General features: G+C 32.4%; 1 protein-coding gene across 5 annotated transcripts; it reads left to right on the forward strand.

Moving 5' to 3' along the window:
- Positions 1 to 534: 534 nt before the first annotated feature.
- On the forward strand, positions 535 to 3,479 carry LOC133795934 (uncharacterized). Of its 5 annotated transcripts, none has more exons than XM_062233426.1 (4): positions 535 to 692; positions 1,342 to 1,612; positions 2,496 to 2,556; positions 2,745 to 3,479. In XM_062233426.1, the coding sequence occupies exons 1-4, from the start codon at positions 646 to 648 to the stop codon at positions 3,338 to 3,340; spliced, it is 975 nt and encodes a 324-aa protein (XP_062089410.1). In that variant the 5' UTR covers positions 535 to 645; the 3' UTR covers positions 3,341 to 3,479. The 5 variants fall into 5 exon arrangements, with proteins under 5 accessions (XP_062089410.1, XP_062089401.1, XP_062089405.1 ...); XM_062233417.1 differs by having other exon boundaries at positions 557 to 710; XM_062233421.1 differs by having other exon boundaries at positions 557 to 710; positions 2,751 to 3,479.
- Positions 3,480 to 17,636: the final 14,157 nt, after the last annotated feature.

The following is a 17,636-nucleotide window of genomic DNA, read 5'->3' on the forward strand; positions in this document are numbered from 1 at the left end:
GTAAGAATGGAGAATTAACATTAAAAAGCTATTAAAATGGCAAATCTTTTAAAGTATAAATTATGATGAAATTAAGAAAGAATTAAACAAAAAATAATTAAATCTTATCTTAATGAAATGTAATTTGTTGAAAAGGTAGTTTAGCAAAGTGAAGTTTGATTTGAGATAATGAAAATTAAAGAATATGAATGAAAATGAGAAAATGAATAAAAATAAGATGAAATAAAAATTAATATGAATATAAAATTATTAATTTTTTATTAATCTCGCATTAAAATAGTATTTACTTTCATTTTCAAATAAAATATTCATTAAACTATTCCATTAAAAATACATTCTAATACTCTTAAAAAAAAAAAATTAAAAAAAAAAATTTCTTTACATTATATTTCATTACCGCAAGCAAACATCAGCTTAGTCTGTATTTATGATTACTCAATCTATAAAATATTTGACGTGGCCGCACATCAAATTGATGCAATATTTCCTTCGACTTGTAGAGCCCACTCACTAATTTGATCGTGCGGTGAAGATTGCATCCACCCTCTGTGGCAGATTTTACAAATTTCCCAAATTACAAATAAAGCTGCAGCCCTAGTAGTCAATTTCTACTTCTCGCACGCTCGAAGACGAAGGAGCAAAGCAATGTCGCGTCGGGATCGGGAATCTGACTCGAAACGGCATCGTTCTAGGTTTGACAGGGAGCCCAGGTGCTCTCTCTCTGTTTCATATCATGAGTTTATATATGTTTTGTTCTTGGACATTGGTTAGTGTCTGAATTGGGACTGGGATTGAAATGTGTTTAGGGATTTATAGATAATAATCTTATGAACTCATCATATGTCTGGATATTGAGCCATAATTTTTAAGAACACTCTTAATTTTGCTTGATTAGGAGAGAAATGTACGCAAACAAATTGGCCATTTGTTTTCCATTTTCATATCAGGTGATCTGGAGGTTTCAGTTAGGTTATTTTGATCTCTAGTAGAATATTTATGTATATATATCTACTTGATTATTTTTTTATATATATATATTGTGATATGATTTTTCTTTTTTTTTTTTCTTTTTTTAATTTCATTCCTATATATGCTTGCATATGAGCGTATGAAGCCTAGACATGGATGTGTATTTATGTATTTAAAGAGATTTCTGTAGCAAGATTTAACTGTTATCTTTAAGGGCTCAACTTAAATTTAGTTATCTCCCATAAAATTCACAGTTGTGAAGTATTATTTTAGTTAGAGTATGTGTGGCAAGTTATAAATTAACACTTGACTATAATTACCCACTTTTATTCATAACACGGTTCGTATATATTTGTCAATGGTTGATATTAGTCCCAAACGGTCTAGGAGGGATGGAAAACCAGTACCAGAGAGACTGCCTAGCAGCGATAGTTTGGACATCAAAAATATAACAGAGCAGGGCCAAAAGCACCATCGCTCCCTGCAAGAACGATCGCCACTTAAAGCTTTTGTACCAACTGATTCTAAACCTGAAAAAGGGGCTTTAAGCAATGACATCGACAGACAACCCAATGGGCAGCACGAAGGAACAAAACTTTCAGCCGGTCCGACTGATGGACCTCGACCCCGGTCTTATTTTCAGGTGTTGTGAATGAAAATCTAGTTAAACTTATTTAGTGTGCTAGCAAACTGATGAAATAACATCTGGTCTTTTTATTGCCTTTTAAAATCCTTATATCTTAGTAGTCTGATACTGATTCATCCTCCCAATTTTTGGTTTACAATGACCATACTAATGCCTGCAGATACTGCGTAGTAGTAATTTTCAAGTTCCCCTCAAATATGTACAAATAGCATGTAGGCTGATGATGGTTACTGGCTGTCTCTAACTTGAAGTGAAATGCATGAGCAACTAATTGTGCTGTTTAGGTAATTTGGGCTCACCGATAGAACAAGTCAACATTAGTTGCTTACTCTTAAGTGCGGTGATAGGTTGAAGAATGTTTGGAACTTTTTGTTGTCGTAATAACCTGTAGATTTAGGAGCGCAAACAAAGAAACAAAGAAAATATTATACATAGAAGTGGAAGTAGCATTTGTAAAATATTAGGATTTGCAATATTAGATGAGTAAGTGGAAGATTATGTGTGATTTTTTTTTTCTTTTTATTATTTTTTTTATGTGAAATAGTTGAAATATATTAGTAGCCTTGTTTTTGAAAGTTTAACCGCAACTAGTTATAATGCATGGTTTCTTTTAATTGAATTAATTATTAGTGAACAAGAGTCAACTGTGGCTATAAGCTTCATTTTCACGTTGACATATAGACTTCATCTCTTCACATAATGATAAACCAGTCAATTTGAAAACAAGTATTCTCTTTTAATTTATATAACTTGGTTTCTATTCCGTGTGTGCAAATCTTTTTTCTGGTTTGATGTAGCGGAATTGTTGTTCAGCCCTGTGCCTTCAAGTGGTTCCATGTATATAACAATCTTAGGCTTGACTGTCCATGTTTTATAACAGCATGATGAGCGTGGTAATGCCGCGCGAGTTGGTCGAAGCTCGGGTAGAAACACAACTAGTGGTGAGCTTCTTTTAAACATTGTCTGTTTGTGTTCATACTTCAGGCTGCAAGTTCTTAAATCATTCATTTTTCGTTTGTTAATTCGTAATCTTCCAAACATAAACATACATATATATGTATATATGGCATGCTTCTGTTGGAATTTAATTATTCTTCTCGGTCTAATAGTTTTTACTATTCTCTGCTAGTTTCAGAACGTGGATGGTGGAGAGATTCAAGAGATCAGCATAATGAGAGGACAGAGAACAGGAAGTCAACTAATGAGACATGGAAAAGAGATGATAGAGCCAAAGGAGATGAAAAAGCCAACTGGCGCCACGACAGGTTCTCTGAAGTGGAGGCTGATGCTCCACCTGCAAGGAAAAGACCTTCATTTAGAGAGAAGAAGATCCAGGCAGATTCTGAACAAGCTGATAGAGCAGCACCAGAGACAGTAAAGTCGAGCCATCTCGAGCAGCCTGCCAAAGAAAACAGAAAGGAGGAACAAGGCCACAACACCCGCTATTTTGATAGAACTGAGAGACCACTTGCAGGAGATGGGGCAGCAAATAGAAGAGAACCACAGAGGGGTGGTTTTCTTTCGAGGGAAAGGTATCGCGGAGGTGGTGGTGATGATGACCATAGAAGAAGAGATGGATTCAGTGGGGGGAGACCTGTGTTCCGTGGTGGTAGTCATGGTCATGATAAGTGGAAGCATGATTTGTATCAGGAGGCTAATAGGAGTCCAACACCTAAAAATGAAGAGGATCAAATTGCAAAGGTGGAAGCACTCTTGGCTTCATAGGATGATGTTGTACAATTTGTATCAGCTGGCGCTTAAGTTTTGGAGTCGTGTATTACACAACGCTCGTATTCACTTTTTTTTGGGGTGTCTAAACAAGTATATTTTTTAATTATAAAAATAGCTAATTTCGGGTACAAAAGTGTATTGTATTGTTTTAATTCGCTAATAACATTACAAAGAATTATTCTCCGCAAAAAAAAAAAAAAAAGAGAAGGGTAAATGGCTTATTTTCTACCAAACTATTAGCAGTAGTTGCACTTTTGACTTTTGTCTCATGAATTATTTTTCTTTATAAAAAATTTCTTCAAACAATGTCAAATGTTAGAAATGGATCTGTAAAATTCTTCCTCAAATTATAACAACAAAGTGTAAAAATCCCTCGAGAAAAAATGTTTCATTTGTGTCAATAATGTTTTCAGCCTATTGATATTTTCTTAGTAATCACTGAATATTATCTTATTTTTATATAAAAAAATTATATGACATACTCTTTAATAGGAAAGCAATTTATAATATTCCATCAACAAAATTAAAAAAAAACACCTTTTATGATCTATTTTTTCGACAATCGACTATGTATAATTTGAAAATAAAAATTTAAGTTTATATTTTTAAGAAAATTAAAACTAAAAAGATCAATTTTTTCATGATAATATTGTTATATATGTTAAATTTTCATGTGTCTTCGTATAGTAAAAAAAATTTTAATATATGCTAAATTTTTGAAGAAAAATAATAATGTAGTATACTCTAAAAAATTAAAAAAAAAATAAAGAGTTTTGATTTAGATTTTAAACCTTATGTTTTATAGTTTAACATATGGTGTTTTTAAATTTTTAGCCAAATGGTTTACATTTTAAGCTTTGTGGTTTATATTTTGAAGAGTTGTGGTTTAGATTTTAAGCAATGAAATTTATATTTTAAACAATTGTGGTTTACATTTTGAACTTTGTGGTTTAAATTTTAAAGAGTAGTGGTTTAGATTTTAAACATTGAGATTTACATTTTAAAGAGACATGATTTATATTTTAAGCCTAGAGATTTAAATTTGAAGCCTTCTGGTTTAAATTTTAAAAAATCATAATTTATATTTTATATGGTCTCGGTTTAGATTTTAGGCATAGTGCTTTAACTTTTAAGCTTTGTGGTTTAAATTTTAAAGAGTCGTGGTTTAAATTATAAGCCTTGTGGTTTAAATTTTAAAGGGTTGTAGTTTAAATTTTAAGCCTTTTAATTTAAATTTTAAAGATCATTGTTTAAATTTTAAGCCTTGTTGTTTAAATTTTAAAGAGTTGTGATTTAGATTTTAAGTCTTAAGGTTTACATTTTATATGAACATGGTTTAGACTTTAAGCCTAGTGATTTAAATTTTAAGCATTGTGGTTTACGTTTAAAATGATCATGATTTTGTTGGAAATTGTGCCCTGAAAGCATAAGTAGTAGACATTGTTTTATGAAATAAATAAATAAATTGAATTTGTTATGCATATATTTTATGGACTATATTATTCTGTGATAATATTATGTAAATATCAGGAAAATTCTTAAGTTCATATATGTGATCTCAAACACATATTGGTACGAGAGGATTGTGTTTGAGATAAATGAACTTGAATAGTTCACAGTAAAATAAAAGTATGGAATCTTTAGATTAATTACTGCAAGTACGGTCCACTAATATTATGAATACATGTGATCTAGATCCAGATCACTAGTGTGGTAGGACACTTTAATGGATGTGCTTTATATATTAGAGAATATATAGAACTGGACCAGATATGTTTATTAATACTTAGTTAAATACCGTTTCGAAGTATTAATTAAATATATCAACTGATGATCATATACAAATAGATCTTAATCCTGAAGTTACTATGAACTCATGTTTATGTTATATGAGTTCTTTTATTCACTTGTTAGGGTCTGTCAGAATGATCAGGCTAGAAACTTTTGTTTTGGGAACTCATTAATGTAGATGGCTGGGGACAAAGTATACAAATATGGAATCTATGCCTTCTCGTAAGAGATTGAATGATGGTTCTCTTAAGGGTTGACTTTTGAGACTAAAAGGTTATTGAGCTCAAATTCATAATTTAGTTATGAATTAACCTTCACTAGTAAAGTCAATGATACTTAAGGAAACAAGAGATAATTAAAAGGGTAAAACGGTAATTTTATTCCCGATTAATTATGAACCATTATTAGAGGGTCAAGTTGTATGCAATGATTATATCAATGGATACTTTATAATTATAAAGTACTCAGTAAATGAAATGTTTATAATTACAAGAGTGCAGTCTCATATTTATAGTGGAATAATCATGAGATTAATAAATTAAGATTATTTAATTAATAATCTCAAATTTATTGGAGCTTGGAATTATAGGTCCATAGGTCCCCATAGCGGCTCTATCAACACTATTCAAGGTAAGAGTTGATATGAAGTGAAAAATAGTTTAAAGACATATTTAAGAAGAAATTTGTTCTTCAGGCCAAATATACAATTATATGATAATAGTGATTAATTAATTAATTATAAATTAGCTGTAGTTAACAAAATTAATTAATATTTAATTATTGTATAATTTTCGAAATTATATTAAATAATTAAATTAATTATAATTTTCTAAATTATAATAAATTAAATATTTATTTTCAAAAATATTGGATTTAATTAATTGGTAGAATTAATTAAATATCTTTATTTGAGTGGGAGATAATAATCTGATAAGTTCAAATTGGATTTGAATTTAAAAGATTAATATTTATTCAAATAATTAATTATATTTTATAATTAATTAAAAAGATAATTAATTTAAATTTGAATTAGTTATCAGGTTGTTAGATGACAAAGTAGTTTGAATAAATAATTAAATAAAAATTGAAAAACCAACATCCCTAAAAATAGGGATGCTACACGTGCACACACAGTCCATGGACTGTATGTGGCGTGTATGGCTATTTTTCTGGGATATGATTTTTATTTTTATTTATTTATTTAATTAATTAATGGATAATTCAAAAAATTGGTTTTTGGATATTTTCCTTAATAAAATAATTAATTAATTAAAAAGTAAATTGTAAGTTGGTTACAAATTTATTTTTTAAATTTGAATATTTTCTTTTAAGTATGACTTATCAGAAAATATTCAGATATTTGAGACAACTTAGAACATTCGCTCTGTGAAAAATAGAACGATAGTTTTCTCTCCCTGAAAAATAAAGAACCAATTCTCAGGTTTATTCTCTTGATCTCATGTGTTGAGTACATCAAGTAGAATCACAAATAAACTATCATTCATTCTCTAAGTGCCCACACACTTCTTGAGGTGTAGAGAACGCTTTGGAAGATCTTGGTGTAAGTACCTAGGAGCGGCTTGGATAGGAAGATTATTCTAAATACGAAAAGATAGCAAGGACATTTGATAGGCTTCAAGAGGTATGGATTCTATCCTTAATTTGCTTATGATTAATGTATGTATATTAATGGATCCGCATATTTAAAGGTAGTTTAAATATGTTACAAAATTTTTGTTGTACACTGGGCCAACCCCACCACCATTTTGCTGTATATTAGGAAATTCGTTCCTAACAATTTGTACCAGAGCGGTCATTAATCTCTGCATAGATTAATTACTGTGTGGGCATAATATGCATTCTTATGTTATCGTAATATATGTGAATGGATGGATGTATGTATGATTATAGTTAATTCTTAAGGGTCGTTAATTATATGGTGTTTTGGGTTTAGGAAATGTTCTTAAAATTCTAGATGAAAAATGTAAGCCATTTTGGGGCATAGGAATTTTTGTAATTTTAATTTTCTGCGTTAAAATTATTTGAAAAATTATGTAAGGCCCGAGCCCCGGGTTCCGAGCCCCGAAGCCCGAGCCTCACCCAACTGCATGCGTGCTCAGCCCCTGCGTGCTGCTTGCTCAGCGCGCCATGCGCACCACGCCTAGACGAGTGGCCGCGCCCCTGTGCATCTCGCCTGCGCACCCCTGCGCGTCCCTGCGCACCTCGGCAGCGCGCCCCTACGCCTGCTTCTGCTGTACCCAGTCGCGCGCCCCTGTGTGCCGCACCCAGCAACCACCGTGCGCCCCAGCCGTGCCCCATGCTGAGCCATCCTATGCAGCTGCCCCTAGAGTTTTAAACCCTAGGGCTTGCATCCAAAAATTATCCATTTAAATTATGGGCTTAATTAAGTTAACCCATAATTAAAATTGTTTTATTTTGAATTAATTGTATGAGCCCAAATTCAAAACTGGGCCTGATAACTTATCGGGCATTAAAGCCCAAGTTAATTATTCTTAAAATTTGTTTAAGATAGGTAAAAGTTATTTTAATTCAAAATTAAATGGATAAGTGGCTTAATGGATCAAGACTACTTGTGAAGACCCAAAGTTAAAGATAGAGATCTCTTTAGGTCTTATTTAGTTTTTTACATTTTTTGTGTATATTTTTGCAAGTGTTGTAATTTTTCTAGAAATACCCAAGACACCTGGCCCGCATTTATTTATTTATTTAGTATTTATTTATTTAAATGTTTGAATGTGATTTAATTGTTTAATACTTTATTATGCATTTTTTGACATGCCATACATATAACCCACACAATATTTAAAATTGTGCATGCATCTCATATGAGTAGAAACATGCCTTAGGATTGTCCTATGTGATTATATGCTGGTCCATATAATAATAAATCTAGTTTTTTAACTAGTTCAAGAGCGGAAATATATTTTAAAAGTTGTTTAATTTCTAGTATTTAATAAAATTGTTTTATTAAATTATAAATGATATTCTTAGTAATTATAGCAAAATAAAATTGAACTAATTAGGGCATAGTTCTATAATTTTAATTTTGCTTAATTTAATTAGTAATTATTAGAATATCATTTGGTAAAAATAGATCATTTTATTTTTACAACCAATTAAAAAGCATAGGATGTTTTAAGAAAACACATATTCTAAAATAGTGAGTGGGAGAGGGAGTTATGACAATAAGTCCCATGGTCTCCATTATTAGTTAGCACCGAGGTAGCATGGAAAGGGCCTCGCGGCACCATTGCTTGTGTCCCCCTAAGGAAGGCTTTCGATTGTGTTATTCTCAAGGCAAACTTCTTTTTCAAGAATAGGATTTAATGATGTATTTCAAGTTTGACTGACCCTAAGGCACACTCTTGAGTTAAGTCATTGATCTAAAATAATGAGTTACACTCACAAGGTACATTAGGCTTTCGAGTGGACTAGTGTATTCTTGAACAAACAAGCGACTGTTTATAAGTCAAAAGAGATATATTGATTTAAGTTTTAACTTATAAATTTGAGAACTTGTCTCAAAATTAATTTGGAATTAGTCTGACCTACCCTAAGGCTGGTCCATTAAGGTTCAAGTTAATTAATCGTGGAATTAGTAATTATTTTTTATGTGTTCTTTAATTGTTGCATTCATGCATCACATTTACTATTATGAAAATAACTAATATTTATTATATGCATAAATTCATTTTGTTTATTTATTTATTTTCAGAAATTATGTCTAGCTCAAATCCTGTATCTTCTTTACTTGCTAATGAAAAGTTGACTGGTGAAAACTACATGAAATGGAAATCAAACTTGAACATTGTATTAATATGTGAGAAGCCTAAAAAGTCATCCAAAAGAAAAGAGAACAAGAACACTAAAACCACCAAAAAGAAGACCCCAAAAGGGACTTGCTTTCATTGTGGAGAAAATGGTCACTGGAAGAGAAACTGTCCAAAGTATCTCGCTGACCTCAAAGAGAAAAAGACAGGTAAATTTGATTTACTTGTGCCAGAAGCTTGTTTAGTGGAAGACGATTCCTCATCCTGGATAGTAGATTCAGGAGCCACTAACCATGTTTGCTTTTCTCTTCCGATTCTTAGTTCAATGAGGAAGCTTGCTGATTGAGAGGTGACTATGAGGGTAGGCAGTGGTCAGATTGTGTCTGCATCAGTAGTTGGAACAACCCATTTGGAATTTGAGAAGAATAAATTTCTTATTTTAGAGAACGTTTATTATATTCCTGGATTTTCTAGAAACTTAATTTCTGTTTCTATGTTGCATGAACAAAATTTTAAAATCTCTTTTAATAATAATTCGATTGTTATTTCAAGATATGGTTTTAAGATATGTTCTGCAAAATCTATCGATGGGCTTTATAAACTACAGGCTAAAGAGAAATCTGTTAATAATTCTGAATTATTTAAAACAGCTAATCCTAGATCTATTAAATGACAAAAGATTGATTCCAATAGTGATGCATATTTGTGGCACTTGAGATTGGGCCATATTGGTCTAGACAGAATAAATAGGCTTGTAAAGGATGGTCCTTTAGGAGAACTATCTATGTGATCTCTCCCGGTTTGTGAATCCTATCTAGAAGGCAAAATGACCAAGAGACCTTTCTCTGCTAAAGGTTCAAGAGCCACATAACCACTTCATCTAGTACATACGGATGTTTGCAGTCCACTTAATGTACAAGCAAGAGGAGGTTATGAATACTTCATCACTTTTATTGATGATTATTCAAGATATGGTTACCTATACTTAATGCAAAGAAAATCTGAAACTTTTGGAAAGTTCAAAGAATTTAAAGCAGAAGCTGAAAAGTAATTAGGCAAGTCACTAAAAGCTCTTCGATCTGATCGAGGAGGAGAGTACTTGGATTTTGAATTCAAGGACCATCTGTGTGAGCATGGCATTCAATCACAACTCACAGAACCTGGAACGTCACAACAAAATGGTGTTTCGGAAAGACGAAACAGAACGTTATTAGATATGGTTAGATCAATGATGAGTTTCTCATCATTACCATTGTCATTCTGGGGCTATGCAATTCAATGTGCTCTATACATATTAAATGTTGTTCCATCTAAGTCTGTCCAAAAGACACCCATAGAATTATGGAATGGTTGTAAACCTAGTTTACACCATTTTCGAATTTGGGGGTGTCCTGCACACGTTCTTAAAAGAAAGACCGGGAAGTTGGAATCACGCTCTGAAGTGTGCATGTTTGTGGGATATTCCAAAGAGACCAGAGGTGGAATTTTCTATAGTCCAAAAGAAAATAAAATATTTGTATCGACAAATGTAACTTTTCTTGAACATGACCATGTCAATAACCATAAACCTCGTAGTAAGGTTGTTCTGCAGGAGATGGTCTCGAATGAATTTGCAAAGTCACCAGCAACAACCAATGAAAAGCGGCAAGAGGAAACTGCTGGTTCTAGTCAGAATAGTAGTGAACCTCGTCGTAGTGGGAGGGTTAGTAAGCAACCCACACGCTATGAACACGAAGTTCAAATGTTTGTGTCTGACACAAACAAAGATGATCCATTGACATTTAAAGATGCAATGAATGATTTTGACAAGGACAAATGGCAAGAAGCCATGACTCAAGAAATGGAATCGATGTATTCCAATTCTGTCTGGGTTCTTGAAGATCCACCTGAGAATATCAAACCCATTGGTTGCAAGTGGATATTCAAGAAGAAAAGAGGAGCGGATGGGAAAGTAGAGACTTTCAAAGCAAGACTTGTAGCCAAAGGTTACACATAGAAATAAGGGGTTGACTATGAAGAAACTTTTTCTCCTATAGCCATGCTAAAATCCATTTGTATACTCTTGTCCATAGCTGCGTGCATGGATTATGAGATTTGGAAAATGGATGTCAAAACAACTTTTCTGAATGGTTACCTTGACGAAACCATTTACATGTCTCAACCAGAAGGGTTCGAGTTAAAAGGTCAAGAGCAAAACGTTTGCAAGCTTCTTAGGTCCATTTATGGACTCAAACAAGCTTCTAGATCTTTGAATCTTAGATTTGATGACACAATTAAAACGTCTGGTTTTGAACAAAACGTTGACGAACGTTGTGTCTATAAACAAATCAAAGATGGTGTGGTAGTATTCTTCGTTCTTTATGTTGATGATATATTACTGATTGGAAATGACGTAACATTATTATCAAAAGTAAAGAACTGGTTAGTTGAACAATTCCAGATGAAAGATTTGGGAGAAGCCAAGTATGTTCTGGGCATTAAGATTCTTAGAGATAGACATAACAAAACTTTGGCATTGTCTCAAGCAACTTATATTGATAAAGTGCTAGAATGCTTTAATATTCAAAACTCCAAAAAGGGTGATATGCCAACCAGCTCTAGAGTATTCCTTTCCAAGGAGCAGTGTCCTAAAACACCTCAGGAAGAGGAAGACATGAGACAATATCCCTATGCCTCAGCAGTAGGCAGTCTAATGTACGCCATGTTGTGTACAAGACCAGACATTTGTTATGCAGTAGGGATAGTCAGCCGTTATCAATCCAATCCTGGATTGAGTCATTGGACTGCAGTAAAGAATATTCTCAACTATCTTAGAAATACTAGAGATTATATGCTTGTATATTCAGGTGGAGACCTGAACCCCACTGGTTACACTGATTTTGATTTTCAATTAGACAAAGATAGTCAGAAATTGACTTCTGGATCAGTGTTTACTCTTGGAGGAGGAGCAGTAGTCTGGCGAAGTATTGAACAAACAAGCATTGCAGACTCCACCATAACTTTTAAGCCTCGTTTAAATTTTAAAGAGTTGTGATTTAGATTTTAAGCCTTAGGGTTTACATTTTATATGAACATGGTTTAGACTTTAAGCCTAGTGATTTAAATTTTAAGCATTGTGGTTTACGTTTAAAATGATCATGATTTTGCTGGAAATTGTGCCTTGAAAGCATATGTAGTAGACATTGTTTTATGAAATAAATAAATAAATTGAATTTGTTATGCATATATTTTATGGAATATATTATTCTGTGATAATATTATGTAAATATCAGGAAAATTTCTAAGTTCATATATGTGATCTCAAACACGTATTGGCACGAGAGGATTGTGTTTGAAATAAATGAACTTGAATAGTTCGCAGTAAAATAAAGTTATGGAATCTTTAGATTAATTACTGCAAGCTGGTCCATTAGTATTATGAATACATGTGATCTAGATCTGGATTACTAGTGTGGTAGGACACATTAGTGGAGGTGCTTTATATATTAGAGAATATATAGAACTGGACCAGATATGTTTATTAATACTTAGTTAAATACCATTTCGAAGTATTAATTAAATGTATCAACTGATGATCATATACAAATAGATCTTAATCCTGAAGTTACTATGAACTCCTGTTTATGTTATATGAGTTCTTTGATTCACTTGTTAGGGTCTGTCAGAATGATCAGGCTAGAAACTTTTGTTTTGGGAACTCATTAATGTAGATGACTGAGGACATAGTATACAGATATGGAATCTATGCCTTCTCGTAAGAGATTGAATAATGGTTCTCTTAAGGGTTGACTTTTGGGACTGAAAGGTTATTGATCTCAAATTCATAATTTAGTTATGAATTAACCTTCACTAGTAAAGTCAATGGTACTTAAGGAAACAAGAGATAATTAAAAGGGTAAAACGGTAATTTTATTCCCAATTAATTATGAACCATTATTAGATGGTCAAGTTGTATGTGCAATGATTATATCAATAGACGCTTTATAAATATAAAGTACTCAGTAAATGAAATGTCTATAATTACAAGAGTGGAGTCTCATATTTATAGTGGAATAATCATGAGATTAATGAATTAAGATTATTTAATTAAAGATTTTAATTAATAATCTTAAATTTATTGGAGCTTGGAATTATAGGTCCATAGGTCCCCATAGCGGCTCTATCAACACTATTCAAGGTAAGAGTTGATATGAAGGGAAAAATAGTTTAAAGACATTTAAGAAGAAATTTGTTCTTCAGGCCAAATATACAATTATATGATTATAGTGATTAATTAATTAATTATAAATTAGTTGTAGTTAACAAAATTAATTAATATTTAATTATTGTATAATTTTTGAAATTATATTAAATAATTAAATTAATTTCGAAATTTAATTAAATAATTAATTAATTATAATTTTCTAAATTATAATAAATTAAATATTTATTTTTAAAAATATTGGATTTAATTAATTGGTAGAATTAATTAAATATCTTTATTTGAGTGGGAGATAATAATCTGATAAGTTCAAATTGGATTTGAATTTAAACGATTAATATTTATTCAAATAATTAATTATATTTGATAATTAGTTAAAAAGATAATTAATTTAAATTTGAATTAGTTATCAGGTTGTTAGATCTTATCTGACAAAGTAGTTTGAATAAATAATTAAATAAAAATTGAAAAACCAACATCCCTATAAATAGGGATGCTACACGTGCACACACAATCCATGGATTGTGTGTGGCGTGTAGGGCTATTTTTCAGGGATATGATTTTCACTTTTATTTATTTATTTAATTAATGGATAATTCAAAATTTTGGTTTTTGGATATTTTCATTAATAAAATAATTAATTAATTAAAAAGTAAATTGTAAGTTGGTTACAGATTTATTTTTTAAATTTGAATATTTTCTTTTAAGTATGACTTATCAGAAAATATTTAGATATTTGAGACAACTCAGAACATTCACTCTGTGAAAAATAGAACGATAGTTTTCTCTCCCTGAAAAATAAAGAACCAGTTCTCAGGCCTATTCTCTTGATCTCATGTGTTGAGTACATCAAGTAGAATCACAAATAAACTATCCTTCATTCTCTAAGTGCCCACACACTTCTTGAGGTGTAGAGAACGCTTTTGAAGATCTTGGTGTGAGTACCTGGGAGTGGCTTGGATAGGAAGATTGTTCTAAATACGAAAAGATAGCAATGACACTTGATAGGCTTCAAGAGGTATGAATTCTATCCTTAATTTGCTTATGATTAATGTATGTATATTAATGGATCCACATATTTAAAGGTAGTTTAAATATGTTATAAAAATTTTGTTGTACACTGGGTCAACCCCACCACCATTCTGCTGCGTATTAGGAAATTTGTTCCTAACAAATTTATATTTTATATGGTCGTTGTTTAAATTTTAGGCCCAGTGGTTTAACTTTTAAGTCTTGTGGTTTAAATTTTAAGCCTCGTTTTTTTTTTTAAAGAGTCGTGGTTTAAGTTTTAAAGTTTGTGGTTTAAATTTCAAAGAGTCGTGGTTTAAATTTTAAGTCTTGCTGTGATTTAAATTTTAAAGGGTCGTGGTTTAAATTTTAAACCTTACGATTTAAATTTTAAGTCTTGTTGTTTAAATTTTAAAGAACCGTGGTTTAGATTTTAAGCCTTGATGTTTGCATTTTAAAGGGACATGGTTAAGATTTTAAGCCAGTGGTTTAAATTTTAAGCATTGTGGTTTAGATTTTAAATGATCATAGTTTATATTTTATATGGTTATGGTTTAAATTTAAAAAGATCGTGATTTAAATTTTAAGCCTTACGGTTTAAATTTTAAAGAGTCGTGATTTAATTTTTAAGCCTTTTGGTTTAAATTTTAGAAGGTTGTAGTTTAAATTTTAAGCCTTGTGGTTTAAATTTTAAGTCTTGTGGTTTAAATTTTAAAGAGTCGTGATTCAAATTTTAAGCCTTGTTGTTTAAAATTTAAAGACTAGTGATATAAATTTTAAAGAGTCGTGGTTTAGATTTTAAAAGAACATGATTTATATTTTATATTGTCGTGGTTTAAATTTTAAGCCTATTAGTTTACCTTTTAAGCCTTGTGGCTTAAATTTTGAAGAGTCGTGGTTTAAATTTTAAAAAGTCATGGTTTAAATTTTAAGACGCGTGGTTTAAATTTTAAGCCTTGTGATTTAAATTTTAAAGATATGTGATTTAAATTTTAAGCCTTGTTGTTTAAATTTTAAAGAGTCATGGTTTAAATTTCAAGCCTTATGGTTTAAATTTTAAAAAGTGGTAGTTTATGTGGATGCTAAAAATTCTGTACTTGTTAAAACCCAAATCTCGTGCTAAGGTCCCGTGAATGCCTAAGTGCGTATGTGCGCCTACACCCCTAGACGAGTGTTGGGCAGCCTCACCAGGCGAAGCCTCGTTAGCCACATGAGACCCCCGTCTCGCGCATTGTGCGCTCGGCCGAAGCACCCCGCGAGGCCCCCTGTCTCGCGCCTCACGCGCCCGGCCGATGCACTTCGCGAGGCCTTCATCAGGCGCCTCATGCTACAAGCCCCTACCGTGCGCCAACACCTCACGAGACACCATCTCATGCCCCAGGCCTCCGCCTCGCGACCCCGCCTCGCACCACAGGCCCATGCCACGTGCCAACGCCTCACGAGACACCATCTAGTGCCCCAGGCCTCCGCCTCACAACCTCGCCTCACGCCATAGGCCCATGCCACGCGCCAACGCCTCATGAGAAACCATCTCGTGCCCCAGGCCTCCGCCTCGCGACACCTCCTAGCGCCACAGGCCCTTGCCGCACGCCATCGCCTCGCGAGACACCATTTCGTGCCCCAGGCCTCCGCCTCGCGACCCGCCTGCCGTGTGGCCACTCCTCGCGAGGCTATACACGGTCCTTCCCCCCGTGACGGGCACCTTGAGGCTCTGGCCTCCCATACTTGTTGGGATCATGTCTCCCATGATGACCCATAAATACTTCAACACTTAAAGGTTAAAAGAGTAGGATGCATTATGAGGATAAGAAAACCTACGAATGACTCAAAGAGATCATACGGATATGAAGTATGTACGGGGATAGAGCCCTGAAGATCCCAGGTGTCTGACCTTAAAACACCACGCCAGACAAGTAGTGGTCGTACAAGTAAGGTACTTGATGTGATCCTTCCCAGGCAACCTCTGGCGTTCGTACTAAAAAATTTGGATGTGCAACTAGGTACTAAAGTGGAGGCACTCTCGTAGACCCTTGGCATGTATTGGAGTCGACCACCACGCTCCTGGCACCATTACCATCTGAAGACTGCATATGCAGAGTCGTGTCCCTGGGGACCACCATGTACAGTGAGTCAATAGTGCTCTACTATAAATATAACTTCCCTTCACCTGAGAAGGGGGGGAGTTTTTTGGAGAATTTTGTAACCAATTATTGCTAATGAAAAGAGATATTCAACATTCTCTCCATTTTTCATTCTAGGATTCCAGCATTTACATTTGATGTTCTTGAGATTGTAAGGAAGTTTGCCTGAAGTTTAGTGAGTTTAAAGTTCACTTCTTTTACAACTCCAAAAGTTCTTGATCTAACTTAGTTGACGAGTTCTTATCGTCAACAGTTTACATTTTAAAAAGTTGTGGTCTAAATTTTAAATGATCACGATTTATATTTTATATGGTAGTGGTTTAGATTTTAAGTCTAGTGGTTAACTTTTAAGCCTTGTGATTTAACTTTTAAGCCTTGTGGTTTAAATTTGAAATAGTTGTAGTTTAAATTTTAAGCCTTGTGGTTTAAATTTTAAAGAGTCGTAGTTTAAATTTTAAGCCTTATGGTTTAAATTTAAGCGTTGTGGTTTAAATTTTAAAGATGCGTGGTTTAAATTTTAAGCATTGTGGTTTAAATTTTAAAGAGTTGTAGTTTACATTTTAAGTTTTCTGGTTTAAATTTTAAAGAGTCGTGGTTTAAATTTTAAAGACTAGCGATTTAAATTTTAAGCTTTGTGGTTTACATTTTAAAGAGTTGGGGTTTAGATTTTAAGCCTCGAGGTTAAACTTTTAAATGATCGTGGTTTAGATTTTATGTCTTGAGATTTATATTTTAAAGGATTGTAGTTTAAATTTTAAAGAGTTATGGTTTAGATTTTAAGCCATGGTGTTTACAGTTTAAATAATAATTTTTCATTAAATACAATCCTATAAATATAGTTGTCACACATATATATGACAACATAAAAGTTTCAGTTTTGCAATAACAACTTTAGTTTCTATGAGTTGTTTTAACAAACACTTAGAAGACGTTTCAAAGCTAGTACTATTTGAGCCTAGTATGAGTTGTTATAAGCATAGAATTCTTCTTTAGACATATCAATAAACAATTAGAATGCATTTTCAATTTAACTATAATATGACACATATAATATATACTACAACAATACTTAGAACCATGTGTTGATAGAAGGGTAATTTAGGAAGTCTCATGATAATAATAGGTAAAGTTTAACTAAATATATTTAGTGTCTAATTTTAGTTACATACTCCTAAAAATGGGTAGTTCTCAACTTTTCCCATTTTATTTTAATCACAAATAAAATATTTTTTATTTAGTTTTTTTACAAATTATAGTTTTGAAGATTTTTACAAATTTAGTGAGATTTTTTTTCCCAAATTATATTACAATTCGAAAAGATTTTTATAAATTATTACGAGTAAATAGAACCTAGGTTC

Source organism: Humulus lupulus, chromosome 1 (genome assembly GCF_963169125.1).
Source record: "Humulus lupulus chromosome 1, drHumLupu1.1, whole genome shotgun sequence".
In the NCBI taxonomy this organism is placed as follows: Eukaryota; Viridiplantae; Streptophyta; class Magnoliopsida; order Rosales; family Cannabaceae; genus Humulus; species Humulus lupulus.